This window comes from Carassius carassius, chromosome 21 (assembly GCF_963082965.1).
Source record: "Carassius carassius chromosome 21, fCarCar2.1, whole genome shotgun sequence".
Classification (NCBI taxonomy): Eukaryota; Metazoa; Chordata; class Actinopteri; order Cypriniformes; family Cyprinidae; genus Carassius; species Carassius carassius.
The window spans coordinates 23,994,117-24,019,106 of record NC_081775.1 but is presented as its reverse complement, the minus strand read 5'-3'; the positions used below and the strand labels follow the sequence as shown (position 1 = coordinate 24,019,106).

At 36.4% G+C, this 24,990-nt stretch overlaps 2 protein-coding genes across 3 annotated transcripts in view; one reads left to right on the top strand and one right to left on the bottom strand.

The window, feature by feature from the left end:
• Positions 1-24,990, top strand: part of LOC132097943 (elongation of very long chain fatty acids protein 7-like) — a 343,464-nt gene that overhangs the window by 204,299 nt on the left and 114,175 nt on the right. The window lies entirely within an intron of this gene.
• LOC132097937 (tetratricopeptide repeat protein 39A-like) lies at positions 627-24,990 on the bottom strand. 2 transcript variants are annotated; one of them, XM_059503949.1, is made up of 20 exons: positions 24,735-24,990; positions 23,257-23,307; positions 22,995-23,045; positions 13,765-13,869; positions 11,372-11,503; positions 10,256-10,299; positions 8,001-8,068; positions 7,801-7,865; positions 7,127-7,226; positions 6,907-6,972; positions 6,365-6,473; positions 6,186-6,253; positions 5,981-6,040; positions 5,699-5,860; positions 5,127-5,218; positions 4,731-4,851; positions 4,214-4,325; positions 3,840-3,954; positions 3,413-3,529; positions 627-2,387 (listed from the first exon to the last, which is right to left on the bottom strand). In XM_059503949.1, exons 1-20 carry the CDS (start codon positions 24,773-24,775, stop codon positions 2,273-2,275), a joined length of 1,794 nt encoding a protein of 597 aa, XP_059359932.1. In that variant the 5' UTR covers positions 24,776-24,990; the 3' UTR covers positions 627-2,272. The 2 variants fall into 2 exon arrangements, with proteins under 2 accessions (XP_059359932.1, XP_059359933.1); XM_059503950.1 differs by lacking the exons at positions 22,995-23,045; positions 23,257-23,307; positions 24,735-24,990 and adding an exon at positions 20,274-20,590.

Here is a 24,990-nt window from a genome sequence, read left to right as displayed (position 1 = left end):
GAAAACCCCCGACCTCTTTTTTGTGGAACAATAAAGGAGCCATTAGGCAGAATGACAGTAACTAGTCCCTGTTCACTTTCATAGTTAACGGTAGGTAAAGCGATGTGATGAAATAAATGGCGAGTAATTTTAAATTAATATTTTGTTTCCAAAATATTTTTATTTAGCTTTTTTCAGGTTTAGTTTTAATAATTTTAGTGTTTTAACTGAAATATTTTATTGCAGTTATACATAAGTATTTCAACTATTTATATTTTATTTAGTTATACATGTCAAGTGAGTTTTATTTAATTAAAACTTTTTAATAGTTGTGCTTTTAGTTAACAGTAACAATACTGTTACAGATGAATATTATTACAGATGAATACTATGCAGCCAGAATGTTTTTCTTGATTACAATGCACCAGACTAGTTTTATTTTTGTAAAATAATTTTAAGATTGAAAGCCTCGTTCACCTTCATCTTTCTTTCATACAACGAATTTAAATAACTGAAACTGTCGTTCTGCTAAATGTCTGCTTTTTGTTTTTCATGGAAGAAAATTAATGATGACAGAATGTCGATTTTTGCGTGGACTGTCTCCTAAGGAGCCAGGCCCCTTAGATCAAAAAAGGAAAACAAAAGTGTTTTTTGGAGTTCTATTATATCATTTAATTTTAAGTTAGAAAATGTAAGTTCTGTATTTACAGGAATGTGTTTACACAGTAGCCATGCACCATATACAGGATTTGCTGACCTCTATAGCCCAAAGCCTGTAGAATCAATCTAAATCAGGAAGAATTTAAAAGAGGGAGAAACAAAGGCCATTATAATGAAAAACCAATATATCATTCCTTTTCAAACATTCTGTTTTGCCACATTTGAAACACAGCATGTTACAAACTGCCTGTGAAATTTCTGAGCAAACACAGCATGAGCAGATGATTGTTTTTGCTTTATGTAAATGTGACTTTGGTAGAACTGGATCTCATAAAACAGGCACAATACAGATTACACTGCCGAAGAGCAAAAATCCATGGACACATTTAAACTAATCTTGGGTAAATGACTATAAACCACACAAGCCTTGAAGTGCAGGACTAAAGAACTAAATCTGAAAATACTCTGCATTTAAGAACTACACTGCAGCTATGTTTATTAGGTTAGGTTAAAAGCTCCATGAATTAGCAGTCATATATTGAACAAAGTACAATTCCCTGTCCTGAGCCAGCTCAAATTTTCTTTCTCTTCATAGTGCAAGGCTGTAGTGGTTGTCAATGCATCCCTCACGTTGGCTGGAGCTGGCATGCCAGCCTGTCCTGCATGTATCTAAAAGACTTGTTTGTTTGAGCTCAAGTACGATCTGGACCAAGTCCACATGAAGGAGACTGCCTTTCTAAAGGACACATTCAGCTGCCCACTTAAAACGGGACAATTTTGAAAGGCGCCATAACAGTGAATAAATACTAAAAAAGAAACAAATCCCACAAAACTTCCAGTTTACATTCTGATAATCCTTTTTTGCTGATGCCTGTTTTCTCTCTTTTTAACACACTGCTAAAATATACTAATTATGTAAACATAAACACAAAGATGATGTTATATAATAAAAATTAAGCTTATAACAAGAATCCTGTCCATGAGATTTGACAAGGCCACAGTACTCTAACCAAAGAGTAGCCCATGATATCAAAACTTGAGTTCATCATATCACCTCTGAACAACAGGCTTATCTCATAACCTATTTATACTCCAAAGATTAAAAGTAAACTATTATTTGTGCACATGTGCTTTAAATCAAATTTAGCTGTAAGGCACAGACATATCTAGGCTATTGATGTCACAGGGTGACCAACAGTGAGCATTACCAACAAGAGCTTTGAAAGCAGCCAAAATGATTGACAGATGACCTTACTTTTGTTATGAGTGACAACGTTCTTTGCCTGATGTACCAGTATAATATTACTGGACTGGTGTAACTTGTATTATATTACTATTATTCATAATGGTACATTTACAATATTCTAATAGCAGAATGTCATTTATATGACATCAAAACAGCATGATGTCACTTGAGCGAATTGCACTGCACCTCACGTAACATTATTCATGCAGCTGTTGTCCATGTACTGTATAATCTTGGTGTGCGTCATTCAATGAAGATGATTTGTCACTATAAGCTCAGTTCAGGTCTGATTGGTCATGTGCCCCTTTAGTCCACTTCTTGGCATATGGCAACCCACGTTAAGCCTGATCTTATAGCTTGCTGTGACCCCAGCGGCGACCCCAACAGTTAAGGGCTAGAGGGTGAGCAGTCTCCGTTCACAGCTGTGCCTCGTGCCTTATGTAGTGCTGCCTGGATCCGGAAGTGTGTCCGTGATTCCATGGAGTAGTTTTTGTAATTTTGCCTGGCAAAGAAATCATGGTTAATAATCTTCAAGACTAACAAGGTAATGACTCATATCATAGTATATCATGTATCGAATAGGGTGAAGGTATAAAATACACATCAGATCAAACACTTGAGTGTTTCAAGGAGAAATGTGTAAATGTTGTTCAGAGCAATAAAAAAAACATTATGCTACAGTGTTTTACATCTGTTAAACAGCCATGATGTGTGATGCTATTATAAAATAATAATAATCAGCTGTGATATTGTTTACATTGAGTTGATGAGTGACGTGCTGAATGCCACACTTCTTTGGTGGGAATATAATATATCTAAGATTTCAATGGCATCTTACAGTACAGTTAGTTGCATTAACTTAGCCTCTGTTTTAAGACAGTGTCTTAAGATCTAGTCTGACCAGTAAGGGGTAATCAGTTGGATTCAATTTAGACTAATCTATGTTTTTATGTAACCAACATTTAAAAAAAAGTATGACCAGGCTTAACGAAAAAAATTTGATGATTATGTAACCAGGCCTTCTAGTAACCAGACATCTAGTACACAGTACATCTAATGCTAATACAAAATTCTTAATTTGAACTTATTTACTTTTACTTTATTTTACTATTTTGAATTGTTTCTTAAAAAACAACTTCCTCTGAGATTTGAATTTAGGGATTTTTTCACAAGGCAACATTTACAGCAATGTTCCATTCAGACAATTTATGCGACCTGTAAACCATTTAATTTTATTGCATAATTTCTACTTTCTTACATTTGTACCTGATTTTAAAATAAAAGTAAATTATTATAATTTATTTAAAAGTGAGGTCAAAACTTCTAAACATTTCTTTTGAGCAGCTGGTATAATTTTCCATATCTTTGAGACTGTGTTGTAAACAACCATTCATTTTAGCAGTGTTACATTTAGTTAGGGTAAAGTGGCATATCATCCTGACTCTGCAAACAGGAACACTCCACACACACATTATATACATTGCTATCTTATAAGTATGAAACATTCACTGTCAGGACTGAACTTACTTGGCTGCCTCCAGAAGTTTGATGGCCTCGTCTACTCTGCCCTCCTCTAAACACAGTAAACCATGTTCCAGAAGAGCATTGGGCACCAGGTAGTGGTCATATTTAATCTGACTCTCACTGTACAAGTACAAATGCAAACAGAAAAAAAGAGCATTTGTGATTGAAGATATGTTTAAACCATTTTCTCTGCTATCAGTGACAGACTACATTTTAAAACATGTAATATTTCTTATTCTGAGCAGTGAAATCTCAGAACATGTCATTTTACGAGTGAGACTATCCTATTTAATCATATTAGAGAGTGTCCTATCCTGTCGAGTCAGTAAAAGAAAATTGGCCATGTCTACTTAAGTTTTCACAAGAAAAACAACAAACGCTTCTCTTTATATTAGTGTAATTTGTTGTACAGCAAAAGAGCAAGACTGACTTGCAGAGGACGAGGGTGAAGTAATGTTCAGCTTCTTCCTTGAAACCCAAGTGTTTGAGACAGAGCCCCCTAAGCAGACTAACCACACACTGGTCATCTGTGGTGAACTCGGTCCCTGAGAGCAAAGACACAGAGACATTCGTGTTTCAGAAAAAAAGCTAAATGTGATACAGAGAGGGTCTGTGTTGGTAAATCTTATTTTCAGTAAAACATACGGTTACTTTTGGTACTCATGGTCATTAGTAATCATAGTTGCTAAATATTATTTGGAATGACATGAGGAAATAAATAATTGCATTATTTTTGGGTGAACTATTATTTTAAAAGTGGACTCCAGTATAAGCAGTACTGCATTGTTTGGAGGGAGATTTTACTTGGATGTTGTTCAAGCATCTGCTGGGCCTCGTCCAGTGTCTTCAGCATGCCCTCTGTCAGGTCCTTTTGCTTCCCGATCACAGTGTAGCCGTTCCAGATATACATCATCTCCTGTTGTGCAATCATACCCTCACAATGAACACGACTTTTTAAGACTGCGTCTTGTCCAGGTGTTTCCCTTTGTTTATTTTCCAGTGGCATTACACAAATCAGGATGCTCTAATTCCTTACTCTTTGTTAATTAAAGGGCTTTTTACACAGGACGTCTTCTTGCATTTAAAAATAGCAAAGTGGAACACAGTGGAACAGAACAGAAAGCACGTTTATAGATGCAGTACACCATTGCCAATGCACATTATCAGACTCGACACATCTAGTATAGTAACTCTGAAAGCAGTGAGACACAAGATGACAGCCAAAGATGCAAGAACACATCCTGTGTGAACTATGCAAATAAGACACTTGCAGTATCAAATAAACACAGACAGTAAAATCTGTATAAAACTGAATACTGACCAACGGAGGTGCAGGAAGAGGAATGGCATTATCTGTATTATAGCGGCGAGCTTTTCTGATGGCAAACTTCTCTGTTGGCAAAGACTTCCCAGCTATTTTCTGCTTCAGACTGGGAACTTGCCTGAAAAGTGTAAAACAGAACAGTAAGTACATATAATGTCTATTATATTTACAAGAGGATGGGCTACATAAAACGTACAAATTAAATATGAGATTACCGGTAAATAGTAGGTCATTTGTAATGCTTGCATGAACTGAATGGCATTACAGTACAGGCTGTATATGACATAAAGGACTTTTTTTTTGATTTTATAGTCATGTTGTCCAATCTATAGACTTCTATTTGATCACATGAAGAAACATGAACATACATGCAAACCATTCCCTTGCCATTACCTAAACAAAGCCACCTCATTCTCCTCGAACGGCTGGCATTCCTCACGACTCAGCATGCTGAGGTAAGCAGCTTTCATATATGCATATGTGGCCTAAAAAAGTGGGTGTGAGAGGAAAAAAAAAAGAGAGGTGAGTTACAAACTGCACAGTAAACACAAACATCCCCGCAGAAGATAATTGTCCTCTGCCTCCATTCATGTTATATCAGCAGACTTTTTAAACCCAGAGAAAATTCTTCAGTTTTATTATATATATATATATATATATATATATGAATAATGGAGCCTTGGTGAGCGAAAGAGATGTTTTTCAAAAACATTAAAAAATCTTAACTATCTCAAACCTCAAACTTTTAAATCTAAGTGTATATTTAGCTTGAAATTTGACCCATTTTAATTCCATTTCTGCTTTTTTTAAATTCATATTTAAAATGTATTTATTAAATATTACATAATTTGCTAAATCAAATGTAGCCATTTAATCTATTAGGCCTTCAAAGGCACCCACCCCGTTTTACATATAGATCAAGCAACTCTTCAGTGCACATTCAGCTGTGTATTTTAAGGTTTCACCTTAGACCAGGCGTTCTCTTTGCTGAGCAGGTCTGCATAGAAGTAGGCCATCTTCCAGTGCCTTTTATAGGTGAAACACCACATCAGTTCCCAGTAACACATGTGATGGAACTGCTTCCAGTCCTGCTGAGCTTCACAACACTCCTCGAAATGCTTGATAGCCTTAAGAACATGCACATCAATACATGAACACAGGCAGTTAGAAATAAATAAATATATAAATAAGAACTTAAACAAAAACCTCTTTTTTTATGCATTAGATAAGAGAAACTTATAACTTACAGCATCCAGATTTCCTTTAATTTCCTCTATTCGACCAGCGAAGAAAAGGAAAATGGATCCCTGACAGGAATACAGCAGTTGTCAAATATAAAACTCATACTCTACTATTAGCAGTTATTACAGCAGCTGTTCATATCCTAAAGTAAATGAGAATTTGAGCGTTTTGGAATTTATCACTGGAAACTCAAAATTGGTGGTCAAGTACCTTCGGATACTTTTTCAGATAAGGCTGCAGCAGTTTTTCTGCATCTTCTACATCTCCCTCTCCAGTGCCTAAAGTACACACACATACATGCAGTGAGATACCAAATAACACAGTGTTACTTCTTATGTGCTACAAACAGTACGAATTGAGAATGCAATCCAGAAGCAATTTTCTCTTACCTAAAATGAAGCTCATGAAGGTGTGATAGCAAAGCAACAACATGTTACACAGGAAAGACCTAAATGTGTGCTCAGCAGAGCCTTCCTGGAGCTGCTCAAGACCAAACTCCTAAAAAACACAAAGATATATATACACACACACACACACACAGTGTTAGTTGTAGAATAATGTAACTGTATTACATGCCAAAAGAAATTGTTCACTCAAAATTGTTTACACACACACACAAAATTTGACAGAAAGAAACAATCTCGTCTCATCTACATCTTAGATGGTCTGAGGGTGAGTACATTTTCAGCAAATTTTTATGGGTGAACTACTCCTTTGAGACAGACACAACACACAGGAAATCATTCACACTTCTGTGCTTCGCTACATTTAGACAAGTATAAAAAAAACATCGGCTTGCACCTTGACACACTTTATTGCTAAGACAGACAGAAAGAAAAAATAACCAAGCTCAGATTAAATTTCATATGTACATGCCAAACTTGAGCAGAGCCAAACTAAGCTTAGATTAAGCTTACTACACAATACTCACTTTGTTACCAGAGAAGCCCACAAATTCCAACAACCTGAGAGTCCGTGTTGGCAATAATGACAGCATCTGGGAGAAACACAGGTGAGGGGTTGAGAAAACAGACTTGTCCTCAATGAACTCTATGCTAGGATTCATAAATACTCATGGTTTGGTTTAAGAGAGAACACTAAAAGGTATTTAAGGCTACAACACAAGAAAACATGTGGCATAATGCTCTCACCAGGTTAAAGGCCCCGACCCCAAGCTTGACGCCTCCCTCAAAATGACCATGATTGTCACCTTGAACATAACTTGAGGACTTCAGGACCGTATGTAGCTCCCTTGCAATTAACACAAACACACATTTAAATAAACATACAGATAAACTTATGGAAGTGTGTAAATGAAAACACACAAGAAAACAGTTCTTCTAATTAAGACAAAATTAAGCAAATTACATTGTGAACATAAAAACTAAATTTTATTGTTGCCCATTATTTTTTTTTTACATTGAAATATGTAAAACACACATACACATATATAAATATATAATATCAAATTAATAGCTTGAATGCACTCTATTATTTGGCCCAATTATTTAGAAACTATTTTACTAGTAGGCATTATTGAGTGTGGGTCTGCTCTGAGTTCATTAATAAACAAAAATGCAGGTGCAATAAAAGCTCATACATCTCAAATGAGAAGGGCAGAGGAAACTGTTATTTCACAGGTCAGTATTTTAGTATTATGTATGTAAAATTATAACATTTATTAATATTTTGAATTATCTTTTTTTTCAATAGTTTTTTTAAAGATAGGTTTTCCATCTAATATTTATATGTAGGTTAATTTATAGCTATACTTTAATTATATTTTTTATATAGTTAACAATAACAACTCTGCAATAGGTCTTACTTGTATATTTGATAGCTGTTTCTCACTTTCATTCCACCCTTTATGAAGCTAATCATATTTTCATCCTGAAAGAAAAGTAAGTAAATCTTAAATAAGCAACTTAACTCTATCCACAATAATTTATTTTACTCACAAACATAATAACAGGGCAAAGTAGATTTAATATTAGCAGTAAAAGCGAATCCACCACTGGGACAGACCTGCAGGAAGGTTAGTGCTGCCCTCTGGAGGAGGCATTCGGCATAGCACACTTCAGCGTGGAGCTCCTCTGGGAGGGACACAAACGCAATTAGCTTTTAGAGTATCTAAGCAAGATGGGATCATGTCACATGGCCTTTTCAAACGATAGCCACATGATATGGTCACCATGGGTTGAGGAAGTGATTGCATAAACTACTATCATTACAAGAACATGTCTTTAGTAAAAGATCTCAAAATGTTTGCATTCTGGAATTGAAATTTACTTTTTCACTGACCAGCCAGTTTGGCTACTAAATTTTTAAGTTACCGGCAACTTCTACTAGCCAAAAAAAATTAAAAGTAAATTCCAGAAACAAACCAACAGCTTGTGACTGTCGACATTTTGTGCCAGTACTAGGGGTGTGCGATTTTTACAAAAAATAATATCTCAATATTTTGGTGAGTGCGTTATTGTGTTGATACTTTAAGGACTACTGTGGACAACTGACTCTTAAAGGGGTCATATGTTGTTGCAAAAAGAACATTATTTGGTGTAATGAAATGTGTTTATGTGGTTTTAGGTTAAAAAAACACATTCTTTTCCACATACTGTACATTATTGTTTCTACTCTATGTCCTGCTTTCTGAAAAGCGTTGATTTTTACAACTCATTGGTCTGAAAAGTGAGGTGTGCTGTGATTGGGCAGCTATCCAATGCATTGTTATTGGATGAATACCTCAAGCCTGTGGCGGAAATGTTGTGCCCCTTACCATACTGTGGTGCCATCCTCAAACACAACAAGACAAAAAAATAATAAAACCCATTACAAACAAGGCATTTGTTGCATCTAGTGGGGACCTAATTACCGATTATAATGACTTATACTGTCTTTTTACGCTGTGTGTTGCGTATCACGTTGCGTAAACATAAAAACATGACTGCATTTGTGATCAAACAAAAAGCCTACTCTACACCGCTCAAAACTCATGTTTGAATCATCATTGTTCTTTCATCAAATTCTTTAAATATAAAAATGTACTTACAGGCTGTGAGTCAGAAGTGCCAGACTGTCCTTGCAAAATTGGAACTGCCTCACTTTATAGAAAACAGCCTTTGTGCACATACGCATTGTAGGCTACTCTCCCAGGAAACAGTTCTCCGTAAAATGCGCCGCACACATCTGAATATTTCGGTTGAACTGTTCTGATACAGTGTTGTAAATACAACTTCACCACTGCTTTCTAGTTATGTCCTCTTTTGAAAGGCCAAACAAAGTAGTTTTACAACGAAACCGCGTCTCCACAACATAACGGCGGCAACAGAGAGAATAAAAGTTATGCCTTCTTTGCGTGAATATTTGAGCAGTGTTATGCAAATCTTCTCACACAGTGACGTAGACATGTGTTTAAACGAGGCGTTTTAGGAGGGGCCGTGGATAGATCTTAACTTTTATTAAGATTATCTCTTTGGGTTTGACACTTTAGTCTTTGCAACTTTAGGGGATCTTATCTGTTCACCAACAGCTTGTAACACTCTAAAGAGAAAGGGAAATTTGAAATTGCATCATATGACCCCTTTAAAAAAAGATAATTTAAATGTAAAATTAAAACTGCCAGTAGGTGGCAGCATGTCACTGTGATTGAACCGAATCATTTATTTGGTTGATTCATTCAGGATCCAAATCGTCATGTTGCTCAGAGATGTAAAACAGCACTGTGGCTGTGTTTGGAATAATTTTTGTTGGCAAAATAGAGCAGAAACAACCAATATGTGTCTTAAATGAAAGTCTCTTGATATTAACTTACTGTTTATTGAACTGTTGTATAAACTCAATATCAAACATTTGTAACATGCTGATTTTTGAACATGCCCTTATCTTGAACTATGTGATCATACTTAATGCATATTAACAGACTGAATCATGCAGTGAAAGAACGCACTCTAAATGCATATGCGCAGTCCATTATCTGTGCACTTGGTGTGTATTGTTTGGTTTTTGCAATATAGTCAATAATGTCATGATGTCTCACAAGTTCAGTATTTCCACAAAACCTGCGCAAATTTGTCTTGCATGAACTTCCCCAAGAAATTAATGAGTGAAAATTATTTATGAAAAGTAACCCGCCAAATTGGCTTGTGATTTGACAGCGTTACCCACCATAGCTGATTTTTTAACGGGTATTAATTAATGTTTGCAATAATATATATTTTTTCCTACTGATGCATCCTTATTGCCAATTAATCATTTAGCAAAATATGTATTTAGGCACCCACCTTCTGTAAAGTTTTTGCTGTTGAAGGTAGACTTTTTACGGTATCTGTAAAGACAAACAAAGCCTTATCAGTCCTGTCCTAAAACAAAACAATGATCCATCAGTAGTGGTTACTAGGTTACACACTCAGATGGCACAGTTGGTTAAGGTCAGCCTTGTGCTCTCTGTTATAGTCCTACTTTGTGAAAGCTGGTAGACAAACTTACACTCGATCCAAAAGTAAAAAACTCAGCTTGATTCACTGTTATGAATAGGGCATATAAATAGAGCAGTTGGATCCGAGGAGGACACAATGGCTATCTGGTTTCTGTCCAAGTAAACTGACAACCCTCTGAGGGACAAACATGAATTAAATTAAATTTACACAAATACAAGACATGCATATGAATGCCGGGGGGCTAAGATAAGTAGGCCAGGTACACCCTAAAAGTTTTATGAGTGACAACAACAGGTCTGTGTATTATAAGTCACTCTGTATCACTCAAGTGACAGCCACAGCAAAGAAAACAAGCTACATGGATGCTAACAGTTTAGCCACTGAGCAACAGCCAAGCATTTATTTTAGCACTTTATTTATAGTACAAACAACAGAAGGAGAGTCTTTTGTTTATGCTTTTTACCTGGAATCTATTATTTGGACCAGAAAGTGCAGCGGAAGAGCAGCTCTGAGTGAGTGTGTGTGTGTATGTGTGTGTGTGTGATCAGATGACAGTGGCATTCCAGTGCTACAAGGCCTGGATGACGAGGCAGAGTCACAGAAGTGTGGGTTGCCTGGAAACACAAGCATACACCAGACCCCCCCCCCCCCACCCACAAACACAGTGTGTCATGGGTCTCTGAAATTCCTCTGCCATCTGGTATGTGGTGACAGCCCTAGACCTGCTGCATTGTGTTATTATGTCACTAATACTAATGTGACATAACCAACAGATCCTGAAAATAGTGTATAGTAATACTTAAAAATAGTGTAAGGCTGTTAATAGTAGGGTCTCTGTGGCCTGAAATAAAAGCCCTTGGAATAAATGTACACCTACTAGAATGTTACTCTCTCCGTTTCTTATAAATAAATTAAATAAATTCCATTTTATTTTAAATTAATAAATAAAAGACAACACACCGTTGACACACAGCCTGTGCCTCTTTCATTGTGTTGCCTGCAGCCAATATGTCCTCGGGGTCAAAGGTCATCATGGCCTGCATTTCCAGTATTGTGGCATACGTAAGCGCATGATACATGCTGTCTTTATTTCTGCCAAAGAACACAAAGAAAGACTGTGCATTAGATCTATATATAGAACAAAAGAGAGGGTGGTGTAACAGTGACAGTAAAAGAAAATTCACCACTGAGACACTCAATAACATCAGCAATAACACAAATGAGGTCTGGAAAGTGTTGTCATGTAAATGGTCTTGTAACATAATGCCAAAAACACTAATACTTATGACATTATGAACAAGTAAAACTATCATACAATACACATTGTAAACTAAAAATGTGAATACAGATTTTGTTAAAATACACTATTATTATTTAACTTATCACAATATTTTTTGTAATTGAATTCAAAGTGGTTAAAAGTGTTTTAAAGAACATGTATTCTAGAGAGGATTAAACTCAATTTAGTGTCTATTTACAGTGCAGTTTCAGTTCTTCAGTTCAATAGAATGTGACATTACTAGTCCAACATTCCTGGGTAGAGAGATGCCTGGATAAACAGGTTTACCACTCTTTCCTTTACACAGGTGGAACTGGAATAACATTGGCATGACGGTAACAGGAATGTTTCATATATAACATCCTAACCAAACAATACATTTAATAATGTACCATGAATGCAACACACATAGTGCATGCTAAAATCATACATAGAGGCTTACTATGAATTTCTGAATGAGCTGATGTGTAAAAAGTTTCAATCACTGATTTTTTTGTGAACTCTATAGTTAAAACGCTTACAGAACAAAACAGCCGCTGACATGCAAATGGGTATCAGCTGTTGAAATAGTGTTTGTGCTGTTGCTGTTTTCCTAAGGAATCACAAACACTGGCCTGATCTTCTAACCAATCTGTATGCATAATCAGTAATTATCCTTTCAAAGTCAAATCAGATCAAAACACAGCACCAAGAAGTGTGGAAGTAGAGACAGAAAATACTTTCACACAGCAGCAGCAGCAGCAGCAGCACAGAGAACACCACTGTAAACCCTATTTGGAGTGCTAAATATGTTTTCTGTTCATGCTTATTTTAGTTATGATGTCTGTCTGCCTTTCAGTTTATAAAACAAGAAAAAATCCACTGTGCGACTGCAAAAAGATCATCTCTACTATCAGCAGAGTTGTTTTAAACTATGAACTTGTACAGACATGGATTCTAATAGTTTTGCTTTTGAGTTTCTCGTTCTGCCTCTGTAACTTTCTCTCTTGTGCACGTGTACCTTTCATTAGCTCCATGCATGTAGCAGCCCTGCCCTGCTGACTGGAATGGGGTTGGGACGCGACTAAAACAAACCTATTAGGTAAATCACAAAACTGTGACTTCACTATTTGCAAGTTTAAACAGTGAGCAGCAGAAGTGAGATCCTCTGATTGTCGAATCAATGACTTGCTGAACAGCTTGTCTATGTTTATGTATTATGCATGTTTGAACTGTATACATGAATGTGTCAAACTAATATCATACCTGATATCCAGACTCACAGATGAAACAGAACTATTTAGCAGCAGTGTCCAAAATTAACACTCATGAGAGTAAATATTTCCTATGGTGAGTAAATAAGTTAGCTTTATTAGGAACTAACATGATACATAGTTTAAATTCAATTGTAAGCATTATATTCTGACCCTCACTGAATAAAATAAAATAATCATAATTATTTTGGATCCTGAATGCAACCCAACAAAAGTGGAGTGACCCAGGGGACAAAGATGGAAAGATGGCAATGATAACAAAATGAACTGAATAATTATATAGTTTATAATACACAAGGGCACACACCCCAGCCACAGTAGTGAGTAAGGCAGAAATGTGAGATGCTATAAGACACAGAACACCTATGAAAACAAAGTGTGGTGTGAGAAGAAGAAAAGACCTAGAGATTAATCTCCAGAGAGCTGAACTCATTCAATAGGTTTTGGGTTATGTGGGATTTACCTGAGAAACTGATTGTGGATGAAGACTCGTCTCACAAAATGATGTACAAAGAACAATTCTGTAAATTATTAGATTATGCACTTAAACACGTAATGGATAGAACAAGATACAAAAAAGTTCAAACACTTAATAAGAGCCAAAAGGGACCAAGAACAGTGATTCAAACTGATTATAAAACCGTATAATCCAAGGTTTCTCTGCCTAACACCCAAACACACAAGTAGGAAGTAAAGGAAATTATAGAGTCTCATTGTGTTCTGAGGTCTAAAGTTCCATAAATGTTCCAAACCCAGAACCTCACACAAAAACAGTAAAAAGTAGGTCAAACTCTTATTGTGAAACACACAGGCGGTCTTACCTGCTCTTGAGTCTGGTCAAAGCCTCATCGAATTCATTTCGCAGGAACAGATCCAATGCCACCATGCAGTCTTGAAGAGCCACTGACAGGTCAGATTTATCCGACCTAGCACAAATACAGAAAGAAAAAACAACAAATTATAATTTCCTAAACCTCAGTCTTAAAAGAATAGTTCACCCAAAATTATTTTTTCTTGAAAAACGTCTTACCCTCGGGCCATTTAAGATGTACATGAGTTTGTTTCTTCATTGGAACAGATTTAGAGAAATGTAATGTTGTTTACATATTATATGTGTGTGTGTGTGCTGTTTATATGTATATATATAAATACAAACACATACATGTAGCCTATATACAACCCGAATTCCGGAAAAGTTGGGACGTTTTTTAAATTTTAATAAAATGAAAACTAAAAGACTTTCAAATCACATGAGCCAATATTTTATTCACAATAGAACATAGATAACATAGCAAATGTTTAAACTGAGAAAGTTTACAATTTTATGCACAAAATGAGCTCATTTCAATTTTGATTTCTGCTACAGGTCTCAAAATAGTTGGGACGGGGCATGTTTACCATGGTGTAGCATCTCCTTTTCTTTTCAAAACAGTTTGAAGACGTCTGGGCATTGAGGCTATGAGTTGCTGGAGTTTTGCTGTTGGAATTTGGTCCCATTCTTGCCTTATATAGATTTCCAGCTGCTGAAGAGTTCGTGGTCGTCTTTGACGTATTTTTCGTTTAATGATGCGCCAAATGTTCTCTATAGGTGAAAGATCTGGACTGCAGGCAGGCCAGGTTAGCACCCGGACTCTTCTACGACGAAGCCATGCTGTTGTTATAGCTGCAGTATGTGGTTTTGCATTGTCCTGCTGAAATAAACAAGACCTTCCCTGAAATAGACGTTGTTTGGAGGGAAGCATATGTTGCTCTAAAACCTTTATATACCTTTCAGCATTCACAGAGCCTTCCAAAACATGCAAGCTGCCCATACCGTATGCACTTATGCACCCCCATACCATCAGTCAGCCAGAGATGCTGGCTTTTGAACTGAACGCTGATAACATGCTGGAAGGTCTCCCTCCTCTTTAGCCCGGAGGACACGGCGTCCGTGATTTCCAACAAGAATGTCAAATTTGGACTCGTCTGACCATAAAACACTATTCCACTTTGAAATAGTCCATTTCAAATGAGCCTTGGCCCACAGGACACGACGGCGCTTCTGGACCATGTTCACATATGGCTTCCTTTTTGCATGATAGAGCTTTAGTTGGCATCTGCTGATGGCACGGCGGATTGTGTTTACCGACAGTGGTTTCTGAAAGTATTCCTGGGCCCATTTAGTAATGTCATCGACACAATCATGCCGATGAGTGATGCAGTGTCGTCTGAGAGCCCGAAGACCACGGGCATCCAATAAAGGTCTCCGGCCTTGTCCCTTACGCACAGAGATTTCTCCAGTTTCTCTGAATCTTTTGATGATGTTATGCACTGTAGATGATGAGATTTGCAAAGCCTTTGCAATTTGACGTTGAGGAACATTGTTTTTAAAGTTTTCCACAATTTTTTTACGCAGTCTTTCACAGATTGGAGAGCCTCTGCCCATCTTTACTTCTGAGAGACTCTGCTTCTCTAAGACAAAGCTTTTATAGCTAATCATGTTACAGACCTGATATCAATTAACTTAATTAATCACTAGATGTTCTCCCAGCTGAATCTTTTCAAAACTGCTTGCTTTTTTAGCCATTTGTTGCCCCCGTGCCAACTTTTTTGAGACCTGTAGCAGGCATTAAATTTTAAATGAGCTAATTAAGTGGATAAAAGTGTAAAATTTCTCAGTTTAAACATTTGCTACGTTATCTATGTTCTATTGTGAATAAAATATTGGCTCATGTGATTTGAATTTCTTTTAGTTTTCATTTTATTAAAATTTAAAAAACGTCCCAACTTTTCCGGAATTCGGGTTGTACAAGTAATAATGTCCCAAGTGGATAAAAGTGTAAAATTTCTCAGTTTAAACATTTGCTGCGTTATCTATGTTCTATTGTGAATAAAATATTGGCTCATGTGATTTGAATTTCTTTTAGTTTTCATTTTATTAAAATTTAAAAAACGTCCCAACTTTTCCGGAATTCGGGTTGTACAAGTAATAATGTCTTGATGGATTTGATACACAGAATTTCACTTCATAAGACATGAATTGATTGATCAGAGTTGTGTCAATTAGTTATAGATTGTTGTAATGTTTTTATCTGCTGTTTGGATTCTCTTTCTGGCGGCACCCATTCACTGCAAATGATCTATTAGTGAGCAAGTGAAGTTTTTCTAAATGTCTCCAAATCTGTTTCAATTAAAATAAAACAATTAAAAAACAAAAACATCTACATCTTTAAAAATTGAACAACAAGTCAACACTAGTGATTATTTTCCTGGTTAAGTCTAAAGGATGCCATTTGGGACAGGGCCATTGTACTCTGAGGCAACACAACAGCTGGTGAAGCAGCTTGAAAAAAGTAGTGATCAGGTGTCATGTTGGACAGGAAACAGGCTCACTCAGTTTCTGAGGATCTGCAGAAAATCTCACACTGTCCCCAAAAAGCTTGTTCTGTGTGAGTGTGAAGTCACAGCTCTCTGCTGCAGAGAATCCCCCCAGAGCCTCTCAATTTAGATACAAGTGCAGTGAAGCAGATGTCACCTTCAAATGCACTAAGGTACAGGTGAGTGAGTATCTGTATTGTCAACTGAAAAACAAAAACAAAAAAAACACTGGGAATGTGAAGAGGAAAGTGTATAGTAATAATGAGATGAGGAGTGAGTACAGAAAGTCTGGGAAAACAAGGTGTACTATCTATTGATTTGTGCATAAAAACACTATACTGACAGAGTGCTTATGTTTCTTAGAATCCCTATAGTACCATATTGCAGCTATTTAAACTATGTTTTTTTTTTAAGAATTTAATTAGGAGTAAAATTGTATTTTATATTTGTAGATTTAATCTATAATTTGGTCATCAATGGGGCTTTATATGTTTAATGCACTGTATGCCTTAGAACATATAACAATGGCTTCATCATTATGTTAAAAATAATATTTGTTTGCATTATTTCATTTTTTCCATTAGCACTAATTTCACAGTTCAGTGAGATTTTACCTACACATTTCAGGAAATCAAACCTAAGCTTTTGTTTTGAACTTTTTTTACTGTGTATATTACAAAGTTTTATGCTTACATAAGTTTATAAATCCATATAAACACTGATTTATACATTTCTATAATTGCATGTGCCAGTTAACTGCAATTGTGGGTTTGCAGATGCACTGATAGACAAGCTGCGTTCCAGGCAGGTTTTTGAGCTCATAAGTCACGATTTCAAACCACGACTAACAACCAGGCAAGTCACGCCAAACTTCCTGAGCGCAAGAAATTGTAGCTAGATTATTAATTTTATTGCAACGTTACATTGTCCTAAAATCGTTTTTTCAACATGCACCACTTGCATAAATACTGCATCCGTAGGCAATATTATCCGTAGGGGCTGCCATTGTTGTTTCGCGTGCTGTGTGACATCATAACTTGGAACTCGGAGTACATCGATCTAGTACGAGTGTACAGGTGGGAAGTCACGGGTTTGACTGCCGTTTCAGTGCACTTTCACAGGTATAAGGTTGGAAAAACACGGGTTACGGGTTGCCTGGCAAGACTGAACAACTCTTACAGTTCACATAACCACACTCTCCAGAGGTTTTGCAATTTAACAGTAAAGCAGCAGCCTTTTTTCTTTTCTTCATGGAAGATTAATGAATCACATACTCCGTGTGTTTAATTCCTGGCAATCTAAAGTTGCGTTAACACCATCAGTCATCCATTTTCAATCAGTGATGAAGCAACAAAGTTGAGCAGGATTTATACCCAGAAAAAAGTTATTTCCTCCTCAGTAAACAGTATTTTGAGATGAATATGACATAGACTTTTCATTGACATTGTTCAACTAATGTGCACTTACATCTCCAGTCAAACCAGCGGCCTAATAAGAGTTACACAGAACAGGATGCCTGATGGGGGCTGCCATGTTGTGATCACATGACTAGTCAAATCACAGAATGAACCATGCCTGACGCTGTGTCCTAATATGCCTAATTTCATACTATATAGTAGATGAAAAACAACATATGAACAGAGTAGTATGTCCAAATTCATAGTATTCGCAAAACAGTAGGTGAAAATTACCCGGATGACCTACTGTACCACTTCCACAGAGATTCAACAGACACCTTACTATCCCATTAGGCCACGGGACAGTATTTGTGAATTGCCAGTAAAGTGTTTACCAAATTTAATTTATACTACTGATTTTCAACCTATACAGAACATCATTAAAGGACAAGAAGCTGGTTTCAAACCAAACAAAATACTAGACTGCATTTGATTTCGGACTAAGTGCCAGAAATATAGATTAGAAATGTGCACAATAGCACATTTCAATAATCAATCACCTGTGGTGTAAACTGCTTACAAACTTGTGATGGCACCACCAGTCCTAAACTTCTAGCAACTATCTTGAGCTGTGATGTGAAAGGCAGCAGACAGGGAAAAATATAAATCCATGACATACAGTACTTAAAAGAGCATAAAAATCTAATGGTTAAATATTTACAATAATGTAATGGCATACATATTATTTATAGGGCAAAATGTACATTTCTTAGCATATACTGATAAACACAATCATCATTTATCAGAGAACAAAATCAGTTCCACTGCTTCTTCAGACACATGATGAGAAGACAAATGCCTCAGAGATGAACATGATCAAAGCCCATTGTATCTCTATATAAGGGACACATTCTTCAAATTACAGCACCATTTAAAATTAATTTCTAAATTGAGTTGAAATTTGTAATGGTCCTGACCTTGCCCTACTAAGATTATAGCACGCCTCCTAATCTAATAAAAACCCAACAACCTCTTACAGTTCTTCAGCCCTGAAACAACCATTCATAGAGTCACTCTGCATGTCGACAAATGAACTGAGAATTGAGAGTATGTAAAAAGACAATGGCTTTGGCCATTCTCCACTGAAACGAATCAAATCAATAAGTGTGACTTAATGAGCGCCACATCTTTGCTTTTCAAATGACGGCCAATACAGACGCTCTTTATGGAATCCGCTTGGCCAATAGCAATAGCAGATGGTTCGGGCTACCTATAGAAGGACAGATTGGTTTGACTGCCCGGTCTCTCCACCTCCTAATGCCTGCCAGATGACTTCTATCATGTTTTCTCCTGCTATTAATGGAGCATGGCTTCCTCCTCAAACAATGTCAAAGATCTACAGCATTAAATCATAATCTGTGAGTTATAAATAGGGTGGTATACATTAAACAAATAGTCTTGTAGTCTAATACCATTTAAAAGGCACGATGCACATTTTGAACATGGATCTACAATACACATCAGCACTACTGTTAGTAATGATAATCGAAATTTATGTGTGCAAGATCATTCCCCTGTTTTTACTTTTAGATTACCTTTGCTGTAATTTAATGATCACATAAAACATTTGTTTAAAAGTATTGTTTTGAAATGGGGTGATATCAGATTTTAATGTTTTATTTGTTCTTCAGAAAAAAATACAATAGAATTGTAATATTTGCCATTTTGGCTACATAATAGAAACATGTTTTATATATATATGCATTTTATCAACATGCATTAATTAATAACTGATAAATGGTCAATTTTATAGTACTGACCATTTGTTCACCTACTTTTTTTGTGCAGTACATTAACCAAAACGTATCTGACCTTAGTAGACAGTTTTCTTAGACTAATGAAGTTACTGGCCCCAAAAAGTCTAAGCAAACCTTATATTTCCATGAGTAAAACTAGAATAGCAACAATCAGCTTTAAACATTTCTCATCCCCCAAAGGTGGAACAGAGTGTGCATTTCCTCCCCGATGCAGATATGTGATATCAGAGCTAGATGATTTGAATGAATGAAGAACAGTGCATGCTACAATGAGCCTGGCTAGCAAAAGGAAGTGGTCTTAGATTTGTTTAGAAGCTACAGCAGAGGTAAAACGAACCTTTGCACTCTTTGTACCCTACAGTGCTCACAAACTAATTGTGGTGATGCTAAGCGATTCTGAAGAGCTGATGCTGCCCACGGGCTAATTGACTACTGATGATCATTACCGGAATGATTAGAATAAACAAGCTGACACACACACACACATGCACATACTCAGTGCTAAGAGACTAACACTCCCACAACAATTACAAAAAATCTGTGCTGTACACTTTAACAAATAAATTCTACAATACAAGCAGCTCTGAAAGCAAGGACATCGAAAACAATTACCAGTCTAATATTTCCAAACCGTCCCTGTTTTTCTGGTCATGCAGGCTGAAAATGCATTCTCATGTTGAGAACAGTTAAATGATCCTCAATCACTGCTAAAACACACATTCACACAATAGCACACTCTCAGCTGTGTGACGTTCTTACCCGTTTGACTGAGTTTCTGCCTCTCCTGACATTTTCATCTGGTACAGTGAGCTCGAGGAGTGCAGTAAAGCCAGATGAATGAGGAATAAAAGGAGAGAGAAGAGACGCAGAGTAATTCACAGTATGTGTGAGAGAGCAGGCCTTCCTACTGATTCCTATCAGCAGAGCAGAAGCTTCCTTTCCACACTCTCACTCACTCAAGCTGCAGAGAGGACAGTGGGAAAGGAACTCAGAGCTTAATAAGATTGGGATGACTATCACACAGACAGAAAGTGAATATTCTCATCGCCTCTTTCTCGCGGTCTCCCCTCCTTCTAACAAACACACACCACCTCAATCTCCTCCTCTTCTCAGTATCACCCTCATGCTATACATTACATCCTGGCCTCTGATAGGTCAATGATGCAATGGAGGCGGTTCCAATTTCTTAAGAATCCACCTAGCAAAATGCTCCTAAATTGGGAATCACGCTTCTGCAGTCAAGTGACAATCTGAACTCCACAGCAGTCAATAACATTCAAGACAATGACAGGCCTGTAAATCGGTGGTCATGAGACACAGAGGACAGATGCAGACCGCAGCATCAGCACAAGGAAGTGACATAGCCTGGGGCATGTTTAGGAGAAGGGGAGATGGAAGTTTATAAAAAGAATGGATACAAGATGAAATGCTTCTATTTTGCATACTCTGGAGCCACATGACAAAGCTGACTGGCTGATGAAAGCACATCCCGAGCTGTGAAACCAAAAGCAGCAGACAGGAAAAAATTCAAATGTATATGGAGCCAAAAATACAGGACAGAAGCCAGCACTGGTGAAATATGTACTGTAAAAAACTAAATTTTAAATACAGTGCTGTTCAAAAGTTTGGGGCTGGTTTTTAAAATCAGTTTATTATGCTCACCAAGGCTGCATTTATTTTATCAAATACACAGTAAAAACATTTACCTCCCCTGAGTAGTAGGTGTTAATTTGAACTGATCGAGGGAGATTTTGTAGACATGATTTGCAAATCTGCAGATACAGTATAAATCAATAACTTGCAACCATCAGTTCTGTGATTTTTTTTACATTTCTGAAGAAAATGCCAATGGTCTTTGTCCATGCAAAAGGTTTTAGCACATTGCTCTGATTACGAGCTAGCTTATCTGCATCTAGAGCAATACTGTTGGTGTGCTACGCACGTTCAGCTTTAGATCAGAATAATCATGACCATACAGGCATGACCTGGTCATTTCAGTGAGATAATCCTTTAAGAAAACAAAAATTAGCTTTCTGTTGACTGATGTGACAGAACTTCAATCTGTATTGGTAGGGCTGTTCGATTCCACATTTTTTGGAATCGATTCCGATTCCAATTCCTGGTCCTGGAATCGAATGGAATCGATTCCTCACTATTGTTTTCGATTCTTTTCCAATTCTTTTTTTTTTATAGATTAAAAGGAACCTAATCTCACCATGATGAATGCAGGATAGGTTGTATAATGTATCCTTGAATATAATATGAAACTGAAAAAAATAAATAAATTGACGATATGATGATTTTAGTTTTTTCAGCTTTGCCCGTGAAATTAGTCATAGCCCAGCTCAGCAAGGACATGCGTTAAAAATTAAATAAGACATGAAGTGTCTAAAATAAATGTGCACAGTTCAGCTGAATGATGAAGTTTACTTTGTATACTTTGCACAATATTAACAAACCGTACACTGAAAAAAATAACCAGAACATTAATGACTGATAGAGCTCTGTCAATCAGATGCGCTCTCGTCCACTGATCTATGCTCGTGACATATTATTTATAATTATCATTGGCTGATAGAAATGTTTAAAAAAATATATATATTTTAGATGGTAATAGGATCAAGTGACGTCATGATCTATTCGTTCATGCAGTGCTCAAAATTGTGGACAAGCCAGTTCCACCGTAAAATAACCTCTGAATCGTTTATATATATATATATATATATATATATATATATATATATAAAATTGAAAGTAATCTTTTATCTCACAACTGTTGTAATTATGGCTTAGGTGAATTGTGGTTCTGAAACGAAAGGCTACATCCTAAAATTCAAATGATCTGTGCCGGCTCGTTTTCTTTCTGTTTATTTTTGTGAATTTAAATGTGTCCAGCCTTTGTCGGATGTAGCCTTCCGTTAGCGAGACTCCCATAGATAAGCTTTGTTGAACTGAAAAGTACTCTGAATGAGGAGTCGATTCCCCTTGATGGAATTGATTACAACCTTTGGAATCGACTCTCGATTCCCAACGCCTCGGAATCGGAATCCCAGCCCTATGTAATGGGTTTAGTGTATTTGATGTGGAAGCCATCTGGAGGGAACCTTTGAATAATACAATAATGTGGAGGACAGTGGGAATGTTACGAGATGTTACCCCCACAGCTTGCCAATATGAGAATATGTGTTTCATAAAAAAATAGATATGACCAGTATCTACAGTCAAAGCTTCAAAAAAATAAGTTATTATTACTCACATGCTCAGTACTAATTTATGCTTCTCTTATATTTAAATACACACATAATGCAATGCATTGTGGGACGTAACATGATCGTGTCATTTTACCTGTTGCAACACAAAGGCTAATCTGTATTCGTGTTCACTTATGCATGAATAACTAAGATTGTTCACAAAACATGGCTGCGGCAGTGCAAAGTTCAAAATGAAGTTAGAAAAAGAAATGTGGAGGCAGAATCCTACCCATAATCAGGGATGACAGGATCCAGCCCATCTTTCTCTATAATAGGTGACCTAAATAAAAAAAGGAAACAATTTTATAGTTACTGCTACTATTATCAGTCAAAAACTTCTCAAATGACATTTTTATTTTGAGTTGATAGCAATTCCAATCAGTAAAGAGAGTATGTGTGTGTACATGTGTTCCAATCTTAATTGTTGTCAGTGTCAAAGACAGTAGATCTTGTGAGGAAACATGGGTTGATTTAAAGCGTGGCACACTCACTGGGATGGAGACGTGGGGCTGTCCGGCGAGTCTTCAGTCTTGAGTTGATCTCTAGAAGCAAATGAAAGCTTGTGAACAAAATCTGATCTTGTATTCTTCAATAATAAACCATTACTGACACAGTTTCCTGGACAGAAAAATATCTGGAAAAAACTCTCAAGATCATGTTTCTTCAACTCTGAACAGTTTACGTAAACATGATTCCCAGTGTCTCTTATTAAGACAACCCAGTAGTGTGCACTGTTAGTGAACAGGAAATAGCACTGACTGAAATTTTATTTCCCACTGAATGGCTATATGCAAACAGTTGTATTTTAGAAATTCAGAAAAAGAAATCAATGTTTATTCAATTCAGCAAAATGAACATTTTTTACATGTAACAAATTACGATGTGAAAGGAACATCTACTTCTCTGTAATAAAACAATAAACAGTTAAGCATTAACAGACAGCAGCAAGCAGCATCTGTGAAGTCATTGTTTTTTTTTTTTTTTAAACAGGAAGATGGGGTTATAGCATGAAAGAATAGGTATCATCCAATCAGCTTGCACCAAAACTCATCCATATTATGACATCACTTGCTACATTGTTTTTAACATTAGGTCTTTTGATTAACCCGACTTAGAATATTGTTAAGGCTCAAATTACTTTGCAACATACTAATGATACCATTTATATTCATTAGAAAACAGTTACTACTCTAATAGGCCTCTAATGGTTGTTTATTCTATCGTGGCATTATATTAATGAGAATCATGACAAACAGTCTAATTGAATATATAATTAATTCCCAAACTTAATATGTTTTAGGACGACCGTTTCTAACAAGGAGTTCACGAAGAAGGCAATCTAATATGATTAAGTAAATAAAAATAAAACTGTTAAGCATTATATATTGTAGTAGTTTTCGTTATTACTCTTATTTAAAGGTAAAAGTGTTATATTACAGTTTTAAATTTGAGGCTCCTCCGAGTAAAGAAGAGCAAATCCCATCACTAGATAGATTACTTAAAAGTTAGTAACTTTAATGATATCCGGTTTTTACAATTAGGGAGTTGCTATTGAACTACACTTATTTTATATTATTTATAATCTAATATTTACCGGTAAATACAAGTATTGGGTGCCAAACATAGATACTTCATAGAGAGCATACTTTCATTAACACGTAGCCTACAGATTATTGGTTAATGTACATTAGATACATTGATGTCTTCTTCACATTTGAATATACAATGACAATAATTATGTTAAGCATAATGTTCTTAAAATAAATCAGTTAGCCTACTATTGTGTTACTAAATATTCCTAACATCCGAGTGAAATATGAATGCCATTTGTTATGTGATGTAAGGAGGCAATGATTTTAGAACACGATTAAGATCTACAGAATCTCAGAAATGCTGAGATTGTATTGTAGATATTCTGTCGTACATAATTCTCTCCACCGGTCTAAAAACTGTGAGATTGCAAACTTACTTTTTGCCGTCATTCTTCTTGTTGCGTCTCCAGAAACTCATTCCAAAGAGGAAGAGGAGATAGTAAATCCAGTAAGACAGTAGAGAGTGTGCTAGTCACTACCTGCACATTCGTTACCTGTCCTAGGTTACCTCAGGTGATCACTGAACTTCTGTCTGAGACACAGCAGCGGGCCGTGTGTTTTTTTCTTTCTTTTTTTTCAACATGTGAGGCAGACAGGGAGGTGTGGAGAAACCTATTTACACAAATAAAGAGA

Excerpts from the sequence above, each read along its gene's own strand:
- LOC132097937 (XM_059503949.1), bottom strand. The coding sequence starts at position 24,775 with ATGAGTTTCTGGAGACGCAACAAGAAGAATGACGGCAAAAA. Across the intron at positions 8,069-10,255 it reads CAGCAAAAACTTTACAGAAG|AGGAGCTCCACGCTGAAGTG; the intron begins GTGGGTGCCTAA and ends TGTCCCTCCCAG. Across the intron at positions 6,474-6,906 it reads TGGGCTTCTCTGGTAACAAA|GAGTTTGGTCTTGAGCAGCT; the intron begins GTGAGTATTGTG and ends TGTGTTTTTTAG.